This window comes from Vigna umbellata, chromosome 4 (assembly GCF_029865625.1).
Source record: "Vigna umbellata cultivar VRB3 chromosome 4, Vumbellata_1.0, whole genome shotgun sequence".
Classification (NCBI taxonomy): domain Eukaryota; kingdom Viridiplantae; phylum Streptophyta; class Magnoliopsida; order Fabales; family Fabaceae; genus Vigna; species Vigna umbellata.
The window spans coordinates 60,326,415-60,340,699 of NC_142168.1; the positions used below are offsets into that span (position 1 = coordinate 60,326,415).

General features: G+C 28.3%; 1 protein-coding gene across 1 annotated transcript; it reads left to right on the forward strand.

The window, feature by feature from the left end:
- The first annotated feature begins 12,988 nt into the window (after positions 1-12,988).
- LOC148200766 (uncharacterized) lies at positions 12,989-13,651 on the forward strand. Its single transcript, XM_088114273.1, has one exon. The coding sequence runs from the start codon at positions 13,022-13,024 to the stop codon at positions 13,496-13,498; it is 477 nt and encodes a 158-aa protein (XP_087970399.1). The 5' UTR covers positions 12,989-13,021; the 3' UTR covers positions 13,499-13,651.
- Positions 13,652-14,285: the final 634 nt, after the last annotated feature.

Genomic DNA, 14,285 nt, shown 5'->3' on the forward strand with positions numbered 1-14,285 from the left:
TATTGGATACCGTAAAATATGTTAATAGTTTTTTTTTTAAATTTACTAAATATTTAATTTAATTAAAAATAATATTATTATTTATTATATCTTTCTAATTTAATATTATTAAAATATTATTTATATTTTATAATAATTTTATTAAAAAAGTAAAATAAAATAATTAAAATAAAGTTAATAATAATAAAAATAAAAATAGTATTGAAAATCACATAAAAGATACTTAAATATATTATATTATATTAAAATGTTAATTTAATTAAATAATTATTAAAATTTAAATAGAAAATAAATTTAAAATTTCTTAATCGGATATAGAAATCCGATAACGTATGAATCGGATATGGGTATCCGATAAGTTTTCAAAATTTTGTTTTTTATTTAATTTTAATAATTATTTAATTTAATTTAATAATTTAATATAATTTAACATATTTAAATATATTAAATGTGATTTTAAATATTATTATTATTTTTATTATTATTATTTTTAGTAATTTTAATAAAACTATTATAAAAATATATATTATATTTTAAATAAAAAACTATCCAATAAATAAGTTTTTAAAATTTTTTTTTTTATTTAAAATTTAATAACTCTTTAATTTATTGTAATATTTTAATATAATTTAATATATTTGAATATATTAAAGCAAATATTATATTATTGTTATTGTTATTTTATTTTTTATTTTTATCATTATTACTTTTATTTTGTTATTTGATTTTTATATATTTAATATAACTATTATTATGATATAAATCATATTTTAATAATTATTAAAATATAAAATTATATTAAATAATATTTAAATTTTAAATTAAATTAGATTATTATTAAAATGGTGCAGAGGAACTTTAATAAGAAAGAGAAAAAAATAAAAATGTATTTATTAAAGTGTCTTTAATAAAAGAGAGAAGAAAATAAAAATATATTTATTAAAAAATAAAATTTTTTGAAAAGTTGGAGGTGGATATGTCAGAAGGTTAAAAATGGAATTTTTGGAGGTGCAGGATGAGATGTTGGAGGTGTAGGATGAAACACTCTACCATATTTTATCTCATTTCACTCGTCATATTCTAATTTAAAATCGGCCCAAGAAGTCCAATTTGATTTCTTGTAATACCTTATTATAGGCCTAAAGACCTTAATTTTACTTATTGCACCACTTATTGCACCACTTATTGCTACCTGCACCCCTGTAACTTTTAAAATGGCTGCTCTATCTTTGGTATTTTATTTGAACGTTGGATCATTTTTCTTTCAGTCTTATTCTATGATTGCCTAATTCAATTTTATAAAAATAAGGAAATAAATAGAAACAGTAAAATTCAAGAAAAACTCTTATCTTTGTCACGATGACAAAAAAAAAAAACTAACTCGGTGCCATATTACAATTAATCATTTGATGACCTATAAATTTTTATTAGATATTTTTTATTAAAAATGCTTATCTAGAAATACTCCAAATCACAAATCACTATCCCGAATCACAAAATACTCCAAATCATATCATTTCCTTTTTGTGAACCAACTTATCTAGAAATTCAAGTGCGTGGTTAGCAAAAATGGTGGTTTGGGTTGATTTTAGGATTTATATTAAAAATGTCATAGGTATAGTTAGAAAAAGGGTGTTGTATTTAGAAACTTCCTCAAACTTGCCATTATGGGATGGAAAATAAAATAGGTAGGATTTTTTTCCTTTTAAAATTGGATTGAAAACTTGAATTGTGATTTGAAATACAAACTTAGATAAATTACCAGAATTGCAAAACAATGATCTAAAAATAAATTATCCATAAGTTGACTTACAAAAACAATATCTAAATATGTTATAATAATTATAACATTATCTTCACTATAAAAAAATCTTTAAATACCAATCAATTTTAGACACCAACAATAATTAATCACTATAATAATTAATTTATATATTAATTTATAAACTAAAAATTATGATCTTTTATTAATAAAAATTATAATTAATCTTTTAATTAAATTCTAAATTGGACACTAGCATTGACTATTAATATTTTTTATTATAGAAGAAAAAATTGTGTCTAAATTTGTCACTAGCATTATTATGGATAGTAATAAAGTTAATAATCAAGAGAATTGGATAAGAAAATAGGTAAAGTAGTAGTTGATATCAATTATGGGAGTAGGACTTTTTTATGTGGGTAAAAAGGATTGAACAATTATACATGTGATGTTGAATTGGTGCAACATATGTTCACTTGCACCAAAGTAGATGCGGTGAAGAAGTTTATCAAACAAAGTTTTATAGTCATCGCTTGATACGCAAAATATGTTAAAGACGATCTTAGTATCTATATAGAATACACCCATAAATATTTTCATTCACATGATTAAAAATATTAACATCACGAATTACTTGTACATCGATCATTTAATTATTTTCTTGAGAGTGTAACAGATAAATAAATATATATTAAAACATAATCTATTTTTTCTCTTGACAAACTAAAATAACTACATTCATAACTTTCCTAGAAAAAATACACTACAAGTAACGAGTTAAGTATAATATCAATTATAAAATCTGTGTTATAAATATATTACAAAAGTTCCATTGTTTTTTATGTTGATTGAGCTTGTATTGATCGAGTTTATGTTGATAGAAGCTTTTTTAGTGGTTGAACTTGTTTCTTGTTTGAACTCGTTAAAATAAATTTGTGACTCGATATTGTTGCAACAAATTTGTTGTTGTTGGACGATCTCTTATGCAAGACTTGATAGCCACAAATATTGTGAAGATAGTTGCTTTCCATCACAAGGTGCAATGTGTTTTTGGATTGTCATGGGTTTTAGTCCATCTTGGAATCATTCCTCTATCTATAAAATGTATTTAGTGTTTTTCCAAAATCATAGAACACATTTTCTTTTATCTCTCTCTCAAATATATTTAGTTCTCTCTTTTCTTTTGTTATTCTTCTATTATTCCGGATATATTTATTCTTTTTTAGAGTTTCTTGATAATTTTGATATCATCAAAAAGTTTTAAAATATTCTTGTTGTATCTTAAAAAACTTGTACAACACATTATAAATAATATTTTAAAGGTAATAAATCTAAACATCTAAAAAAAAAATATTTTATTCGAGATTTTATCTATTTTTACAACCAAATAAAATCAACACTTTAAAGTAAGCATAGCTCTACCTTTACTTTGACCAATATTTTATACCCCATGAGTTCTGCCACCACACAATCATATCTATACACGATAACAATCACAATACAAGATAATTCAACACATGCATAATCGTTTAGGTATCTAATTAAGTACATTGAATCACCCAAGTGTTTCATTTATAATATAATATTTTTTTTGATAAAAAACGTAATTAATTGGCACTAGTTTTTTTACATAAATGATTCTTATTACATCGTGTAAGTATGACATCTAAGGAAGAACTAAGTATATTTATATAATAATTAGTAAGAAATTGATATCTCCATTTTATGTGATTGATGGCAATTAAAGCGATGCATGCACCATCTAAAATATGCATGGATTGTTACATAACCTAATTTATCTAGGACCAAGAGCTTGTTTTAATATTAGATTTGATTGGATACTAACCCACTCGTGGATACAAATCATATACTACAATTTATATAGCTTTTGCCAGTTAACATCAATGCTTAAAACTGATCTCGATCTCGATCTTCGTTCTCCAAGATCCCATTCAATGTTTCGAAACATGAAGCAATGCTTACAAAATTATATTTAGATTTGGTAGTTGCAAGAACATCCCGAGGAACTTGAGGTTAAGCTTTACTTAACATGCAAAACCATATATATGGGAAAGAAGATAATCATCAAACATCTAATCTCACCTACTACTCATATATTTTTCACTCAAAATAAACCATGTCATGTGATACTACTCTATATCATATCCATTTAAACCGTTATTAAGATGAATTTGACTCTGGTTTACTAATATATATATACATAGAATAGATTATAACATTATTTTTAATTCAAAATCTTAATATACTAAATTTATGTATCTTCTTCTTCATGTTTCATTTAACTTTGGGGTTTATACTTAATGTTCTCAAGTTTACCATTGTTTGTCTTACTTCTTTCTTCTATTCAACGCTATCATAAGGAGTTTCACCTCTCAAATATTTTTTAAAAATATTTAATCTGGAAATTAAGATTGAAATCATGGTATTGGGTTAACGAAGAGAACAAAATTGACATGATCCATTTAACCCTAATAAAAGTTAAGGTTGAATTCTCCATACATATATATAAGAAAGGAGAAATGTGTATTAGTTATTATAGGAAGTGGGAAAAAAAGGAAAAAGAAAAAATTGGGGTGGGTGATGAGGATATGGGAGATCTTGAAAAAATAATTAATATGAATAATAATGTAATCCGAAGTCCAAGACGTATCAGAATTACGGGAAATGGTACTAAGGTACAAATCCTAAATTTGTCGTCTACTCAAACTCACTTGTTATGTCAATTTTGTCGTATGCATCAAATAAAAAATAAATAAAAATCTGGTTACCACGTTCATCATTCACTACCAACTGTTTTTGTTTTATTTTGTTAATTAGATGTTTAATTATATTTTATTCCCTTTTTGGTTGTTTTGTTTGAAACAGTGACAATAGTTAAAAATGGCGGAAGATGAAGACCATAATCTGAATCTGAATCCCGTGCCTAGAGATCAAAGCTTCTTGGGATGTTAACTACAAAACCAAAACAACATGCACTTGACTCAGTTGACTCGTACCAGAACCAGCCTCGAGGTTATGCATGCTGCTGCATTTATACTTTATACACCAAATTAAGCTAATTATCATATTTTTAACACTTCTCACATTTTTCATTCTCCATTCAGATTTTCTGTTTTAAATCATTTTCATACGACAGAGTTAAAATTTAAACATCTAATCACATGCTTAAGAGCTTGTTTGATTTGTGTTAGTTCCTTTTTGTTAGAAAATTTGCAACAGTTTTTTTATTTAGTGATCATTTTAAAAATATACCTTTTTGTGCTTATTTTTTAATTGATTATGTTCTTTATTTGTCTTGTTGTCCGTTTTAATTTTATTTCTCTTGAATAAAAATATACCTTTTTATGCTTAAGAGTTTGTTTGATAGAGAAAGGGAGAAAATAAGAGATGAATTTAGTATTCAATGAGATCGATACATAGAAACCAATGAGTGTATTTAAAAAGATGGAAATATAAGGATTCATATACTTGTTTCATTTTTCACCCTTTAACATCAACAAATGTGGGTAATAATTTGTGATAGTTCCTTTTTCTTAGAAAATTTGCAACAATTTTTTTATTTAGAGATTTTTTAAAATATACCTTTTTATGCTTATTTTTTAATTGATTATGTTCTTTTATTGTCTTGTTGTAAGTTTTAATTTTATTTCTCTTGAATGAAAAACCGTTGTTTTATTTTTATTTATATCTTTTTATGATGTAATAATATATTCTATCTTCGAATTTAATTATAAGCAAAAATAACCATTTTCATACAAATTAAGAAGAACGGTTAAGTTCATTTAATATTAGTCTCCTTAAATTTGTATGATTTATAAATAAAATTTTGACAAGTGCATTTGTTTTTTAAAATGGATTTGAGAAGAAAGTGAGTTTATTTGGGTTAAGAAAAATATAACAAGAAATGAAATGATTTGAAATAAAAAATTATGAAAGTTAATAAGTAACGTGATAGGTTGATAGATTAAAAAGTAATTTAATTGATAAAAATGAAAAATTGTTATTTTACTTTTAACCATAAATTATTATTATTGTTATATTTTAAATTTTATATTTAGATTTATTTTTTCGTTTTAATTTCTCCCTAAACCTATGTATGCCATGAAATAACCGAACCAATAACACATGAAAGAGTAAGGTTATGAAAGAGTAAGGTTATTTTGTTATTAGAAAGGGTTGAGGTTGCATTCCTTGTAAAACTTCGCTTTCGAACGTAAGATGACATACGTTTTCATTACTTTTACACATTATAAGATAAAATGATTATAAAAGAGTGAACTTTTATATATTTTTTAAAAAAAATAAGAAAAAGTAGTGTTAAATAATATAAAAAATTTGTGTACATTAAAATATTATTTCTCCATTTGTAAATACACAAAAACAAACAAGTCATTATTTGCATAAATAGCGCTTATTGGAATACAAACACAAGCTAGAATATTTTTAAACATTCCTTAATAACTTTTGGCATAGTTACAAGATATTAATTATATATATTATTTTTCTTTTTATACATATATTACTTTGTGAATGAGGTAGGACAATCATTTGGTGATAAAAAAAATAGAATAAAGAGATATTCAAAAAACAATTACCCTCAAATTGTATTCATTAAAATTAATGTTTAAAAGTAGTAATGCATGATATTTTTTCTTTAAAAAATAACATTAAATAAAATTTAAAGAATTAAAATTAGTTTTATTTCAATCCACTAAATATATTTTTTTTCTTATAGTAGGGACCATATCCCGGTAAGGAGGATGTTATTATTACAATAACAAATAAGTGATTATCACTCATCATTAAGACATCAATGCTAGTTACTTACATCACACTTTTTTAGAATATGCGAGAGAGATAAAAATAGTAGGTGTAGGTGATTAATTAATAGGGTTTCTACATTGGCTTTAGTGTAGAGACAGACTAAGTTCACGTTGTTCAATAATGGATTATAATTAGCACAACCTAAACCAAATTAATTAATTAAGCTTCTCTGTTTCTGTTAGATTTAATAGCAGTGCTCTAGGAATCTTGTAAATGGCATTCCTCGTGCATTCCCTTAACCACCACAATAGTTTATGACAAGAAACCTTTGATTGAGGTTTCTGCTACTGTTGTGGTCGGTGCCTGAAACCTCAGTTCCACGAAGCTTCATCCTCTTTACACACACTCTCGTGCATCCATTTATAGCCAGCACACCAACACCACTACCTTCCAAAATTTCCAGTTACACTTACCATCACACCATAAAGATTAAGGAAAAAACACACAACAAAAGGAAAATGTATTGGTTAGAGTGTAAGTTCAAGGTGACGTCCATGCATTAAGCTATATCGTAGCTTTTACTTTTCTTTTTTTTCTATGTGTAGATCCAAATAGTGTATGTCCAAATCCAAATAAAATTTTCCTTTTGTCCCTTTTTTTAAATTTCGATTTTTATGGAAATTAATCACGAGAAAATAGTAATTACGAAGCCAGCCAACACATGTTCATATAATTTCATATAATTACTTTTGGACGAGTTTTGCACTTAAATACTTATCAGGAAGCAATAGAAATGGTTTGAATAAATCGAGAATTACAAAGTAAAATGATGAGAAGAAAAAACACGTATTATAATGAAAACAGGGGGCGATCGGGGGGTGAGATCTGATCACCGAAATATGTATGGAGACTTGACGGGTGGTCTAATTTTGACACGCTTTCACCAAAATTTTCTGATCTATTAATTGTTTGATTTTTTATTTCTCGTTATAGACAAAGACCATTGAAGCATATATGGATGGAGCTCAATAGTTTGATCAATGATGAGTTGTACCCATCATTACCTATTTTCTTTCATGAAAAAAGGACATTCAAATATCTGTCATGAAAGGAAATTGTTTGAACTGACACAAATATCACATCAAGGTTGCCCCCATGCCCTTCAATTATATATATCAAACAGGAAACGTAGCTACCATGCTACGTAGGATGACCTAATAAATGGTACCTTGGTCCACATTTTAACTAAAAATAACAATATTAATAATGTATGGATATAAATATCAGATTAACATTAATTCCTTTTCGAAGTTATGTGAATGTAAGTGTATACAAATATATTAAAGATTATCACTTGACTATGATTTACGGATAAAATAATAAGAGTTTAATTTTTTATTAGAGTATTAATCCTTATTTTTATGTATATTAAACTTTTGTATTGAGGTTATGTATAATATGACCTTAAGAACTGGACGGTAGTTTACCGTTTTATAGAATTTAGTTGAGAAATTGAGTGATCAAATTAAAACTAAAATTAACATTAAGGATAGTTATATTAAATCTAAGCTACATCATTACTAATTTGATCGTTAATGTTAATCAGAAACATGTCAAAATCTATAAATATAAGTTTGTAGTATTGTGATTGGTTGATTATATTAATTGTATATTTATTTTTTATACTATTAAATATTTACTGATTTTAGCTATTGTAAGTAATTTCTAAGTTCAATTGAATGACAACGAGTGTAAAATAGAGGAAGAATGGCGATGTTTAGAGTTTGAAGACTGTCTGAGTTAATATTTCTTTTTGTTCTATTTGTTTAAAACACCTTTTCTATGATAAAAGATAATGCTGTAAATGGAATACGGATTTGAAGTTATAATAATATATTCTTTATATATAATATTTAGTGTAAAACAATCTTATCTTACTCACAAATTTAGTTGAGAAAAGAACATTGGTTTAGAAATGCAAAATCTAGATAATTTATGTAGCCTTTTAGTTTTTAAGAGGACACACCGCCGTACGTATATACGTACTTTTCCAATGCAATACGTAACAACGATAAGTGTTTTTTTTTTTTTTAAAGAATACTTTGAAATGTGAACATTATGACTCTGAGATTCTGTTGGTAAACATGGTTACCCTTGAACGCGGATTTCATAGATTAAATAGGAAAGGATTAAGATCCTTAATTAGCCCTTTAATTTTGGTTTAATATGTTTCCATATACTTTATTTTTTGTCTCTTATTGGTGAACCAGTTTCTTGTCAGATGCTAATATTTATCTATTTCTTCGTAACCTTTTGTACAGTTGATCACACTACTTCCAATGGCACCTTCTCATCTAAATTAATAATATTGTTTGATCAACCAAGGTCTCAGTTTATGGGAAATGATATTTTGTTTCTTCTGTTTATTTAATAGCTCTGTATATACGTTGTTACAACAGAGAAATAATAATACTTTAGTACGAATAGAAGTAAACTTTTGATTATCTTCAAACTTTTTACCATTACTAATTAAATCCCCTTTTGCATGCACACATTTAATGGCTTACCTACTTATTATTCTAAATTATTATTTCATTTTCCTCATTCAATATTGATAGGAAGAAAAAAGGAAACAAAATATAAAAAAAATGTACTATCCGTGTTCCGTACAAGACTAGTAGTATACGGGTGAATTAATTTAAAGGCAATTTGAAGCATCTATCGTCTAATTTTAGTATATACAGCTCATAGATACTTTGAATTCTTTTCAACTTATTGTTTTAGTGTAAATTCCAAAAGAATCTAAATTAGTTAACGTAGTAAACAAAATGAGCACTTTTTTAAACAGAACAAAACAATTCACGTTATATTTTTTTTATAAAATAATTTATGTACTTTAGTGTGAGTCATATCACAACAATAAACAATAACATATAAGATATATCACCAATTAACTTATAATAAAGTGTATTATTATTGTTTTGATTAAATTGGTCTGAGGGTGGTCGTCCTTTCTTACTCTGTTCTTTTTTATCTTCAATCCTCTCTGAGAATGCAATTCGCTTTGATGAGTTGTTGACCTGCAGAAGACACTCCGAGAATGCAAGACGCTCAAGTCAGATATGTTTCATAAAGATGTCTATATTTTATTATAATAGATTAAGATGTCTTTACCTGGACATTAACCCTATATTTATAGGACTTATGGCAATCTAGCTCATTAATTCATATTGGATATCGTATATTCATATTTGATACGGCAATCAAACCATTAGTATTTAATAATATACCTGCTAACTGCCCATAAATACCATATATTTCTCACTGATATAATCAACAAGTGTATTAATTGGTCATTAACGACATCCATCTTACCTGGCTCACAATCATTGAATTATCGGTCGGTGTAGATGGTCCTCTCCTAGGACCGTCGGCTACCCATGTATAGTACATTCCCCAAGCCCCGAGCAGCTGTTTGCAGGTGCGAAGGGGTTTAACTTTTTGTAGTTGAGTCGTGGTAGGAACAGTTTGAGCTGGTCACTAGAAGACCATAGTTGAATGTCTTCGTATGACTGCCCGAGATTGCTAGTGAGTGGATCACTAGAAGACACAAGTGAGCTGATCACTTGGCCGCCCAGGATTGCAAGTGAGTTGGTCACTAGAAGACCATAGTTGAATGTCTTCGTATGGCTGTCCGGGATTGCTAGTGAGTAGATCACTAAAAGACACAAGTGAGCTTATCACTTGGCCGCCAAGATTGCTAGTGAGCTGGTCACTAGAAGACCATAGTTGAATGTCTTCGTATGGCCGCCTGGGATTACTAGTGAGTAGATCACTAGAAGACACAAGTAAGCTGATCACTTGGCCGCCCAGGATTGCTAGTGAGCTGGTCACCAGAAGACCATGGTTGAACGTAAGTCTGGACCTTCCTGCACAGGATATTTTTACTCACAAAAATATGTGTTAAGTAAACACTTCAATATACTATAATTTATAAATTATAATAAAAAGTCACTAGAGCCTGATAAGGTTGAACGTAGAACTGAATCTTACTGTGCAAGATATTTTTACTCACAAAACTATGAGTTAAACAAAATAAAGTAAATGCTTCAATATATCATAATTTATAAATTATAATTAGAAGTCATTGGAACCTGATAAGGTTGAACGTAAGTCTGGACCTTCCTGCAGATGATATTTTACTCACAAAAATATGTGTTAAGTAAACACTTCAATATATTATAATTTATAAATTATAATACAAAGTCACTAGATTCTCATAAGGTTGAACGTAGGACTGAATCTTTCTGTATAGGATATTTTTACTCACAAAAATATGTGTTAAGTAAACACTTCAATATATTATAATTTATAAATTATAATACAAAGTCACTAGAACTTGATAAGGTTGAACGTAGTACTGAATCTTCCTGTGCATAATATTTTATAATTTAAAATTAAGAGTCGGTAGAACCTGACAAGGTTGAACGCATTTCTGAACCATCTTGCGCATAATAATTTATAATTTAAAATTAAGAGTTGGTAGAACTTGACAAGGTGCATAATATTTTATAATTTATAATTTAAAATTAAGAGTCGGTAGAATCTGACAAGGTTGAACGCAACTCAAAACCATTCTGTGCATAATATTTTATAATTTAAAATTAAGAGTTGGTAGAACCTGACCAAGTTGAGGTCTGAACCTTCCTACACATAATATTTTATAATTTATAATTTTAAAACTAAGAGTCGGTAGAACCTGACAAGGTTGGACGCATTTCTGAATCATCTGTGCATATTATTTTATAATTTATAATTTAGAATTAAGAGTCAGTATAACCTGACAAGGTTGAACGCAAGACCGAACTTTCCTAAAAGTTCTCAAAACAAAAGACATGCCTATAGGAATTATTACGGAATTTTTTTATTCTTGCAAAACCTGGTGTTGATCCGAAATAGCGATGTCGAGATCAAGCGCGCGTCTTGTTCTTCGTGGCTTCATGGGGATGTCGCTTGGCCCCACGGTGGACGCCAATTGTTTCGATTAAATTGGTCTGAGGGTTGGTCGTCATTCCTTACTCTGCTCTTTTTTTATTTTCAATCTTCTCCGAGAATGCAATCCACTTTGAAGAGTTGTTGACTTGCAGAAGACACTCGGACGCTCAAGTCAGATATGTTTCATAAAGAGGTCTATATTTTATTATAATAAATTAAGATTTCTTTACCTGGACATTAACCTATATTTATAGGGCTTATGATAATCAAGCTCATTAATTCATATTGGATATGACAATAATGTCGTATATTCATATTTGATACGGCAATCAAACAATTAATATTAAATAATATACTTGCTAACAGCCCATAAATACCGTATATTTCTCACTGATATGGCCAACAAATGTACTAATTGGTCATTAACGACATCCATCTTACCTGTCTCACAATCATCGAATTACCGGTAGGTGTAGATGGTCCTCTCTTAGAACCGTGGGCTACCCATATATAGTATAATTATAATTAATTAAGTTGGTTATAATTAAGTTGCTTATAATTAAGTTGTGGTTATTCTATAACATATTTCATAATTTATAAATACAAATTTGAAATAAAAGGATAAACAATAACATTTAATATAAATTTATTATTAAAATTATCGAATTTTTATTGATTTTAATATGAAAAAAATTCTTACATAATTTGACCCAACAGAAAATTAAGATGAACGACGAAGTTAGGAGAAACATTCATACTTTCATAATATAAGTGACACAATAAACAATTAATTTTTAAACTCAACCGAAATATTTTAATTAGTGAAAATTCCTATGCAAATTTTTGACTGAATATATATGTATACCAACCTAGTCAAAATAAAGCAGCATGAATACTGATGATATGGGCTTAATTTTTAAACCAAGATAAAATAGAAGGTAAAAGCTAATAAGAAACTAAGAATTTAATCATTAATAAGGATCCTTAACCAAACTTGGCAAAGTTTCCTACCACAGTCACTATATATAGTTCTTAAAGCAACACATGGCGGCTAGCTACAACACACACAAGTTAATTACAAATACGAGAAAGCCAACCCCACCATGTGAGATATACTCAAATCCCAAAAAAATTTAAGTCACAAACCAAGGGCAGCTTGGTCAATTTGAATCCACCAAGTTCCATAATAATTAACTACAAGACCACCATCATCATCATCATCACCCACCATCATTATTAAATTCTCCTTTTGCATTACAAGTAGGTTGTTGCTATATATACACAACTCATACACCACCTCCTTCCCTTCTTCAAACAATTCTCCAACATTCAAAGCTACACATAATTTTAGATACCTTCCTTTTTTTCTGATCAGGATTCAAAGTTGAAACCCTAGATCAGTTTTAGTTTCCTACTTTTAATTCATATATATATATATATATATATATATAGAGAGAGAGAGAGAGAGAGAGAGCAACAATGGGAAATAGCTTAAGGTGCTGTTTGGCTTGTATTCTTCCATGTGGGGCACTAGACTTGATTCGAATAGTGCATTTGAACGGTTATGTGGAAGAGATTACACGTTCAATCACGGCTGGAGAGGTTCTCAAAGCAAACCCTAACCATGTTCTTAGCAAACCCAGCTCTCAAGGAGTTGTTCGCCGGATTTTGATCCTCTCGCCGGAGACCGAGCTCAAAAGGGGCAGCATCTACTTCTTGATCCCGGAATCTTCGCTGCCGGAGAATAAACGACACGCCGGAAAAGGAAGCATTGGCGGTGACGGTGGTATGAAAAAGAAAGCATCGACGATGAAGAACAACAAGGGTGATGGTGATGATTTTCCATCACGATCACGCAAAGCTTCTCACAAAGAGAAAAAATCGGCATGCCGTGATCGCCGAAAAGGTCGCATTGGAATATGGAAACCTCATTTGGAGAGTATATCAGAAGACTAGTCCGTTTTGTGTTATCCGCCGGTGGCCGGAATCCAACATCGCCGGAAAAAAAAAGAGAAAAAAAATGTTCAGTTATTAAAATATATAGGAACAGAAACTTTTTCTCCTTGTTTTATAAATGTATGTGGGAATTTGATCTTGTGGATAAAAAATTTACCTTGCTTTCAAATTGTTTGCTGAGTTGAGTTTGATCACATTTTAATTTGTTTGCTTTCCAACAATAAGGTAAAAGAAGAAAAAAAGAAGTTACCAAGAGTGAAGATTTCAAGATTGTACCAAACGATTTCCAACCTCAAATTCATGCAATTATCGTTCTTTATTTATTTATCTATGTTTATATATATAAATTTATTTATTTATAAAAGGAAAATGTGTGTTTAACTAAAATTTGTACCCCACAATTGGAAGCCCGGCCAAGCTTATCTAATTGTCTTAAATGGCTTGACGAAATGAAACTCATATTCAAGAGTGATTTCGTTTTCTAAGCAAACTATAATTGTGGCATCTAACACTAATGATCTGAATTGCCCATTTTTCAACGATAAAACCAAGACTAATTTTCGATAATTAAGAGGAGCAAGCACGTTAGCTACATATATGTCTACTAAAGGAATCTATTCACATATTATAGAAGAGAAACTAAAGAAGAGGGTCTTAAGTTGACATTATTGTCATTTCAATTATATATTAATTACCAACATTGTTTGTTGGTCTATAATGATCGTATTAATATTCCAACTTAATTAAGGCTATGAGCTGTAACTATACTATTTGAACAATCTAAGTA

What these genes read in the sequence shown, in the direction of transcription:
- LOC148200766 (XM_088114273.1), top strand. Translation starts at nt 13,022, where the DNA reads ATGGGAAATAGCTTAAGGTGCTGTTTGGCTTGTATTCTTCCATGTGGG.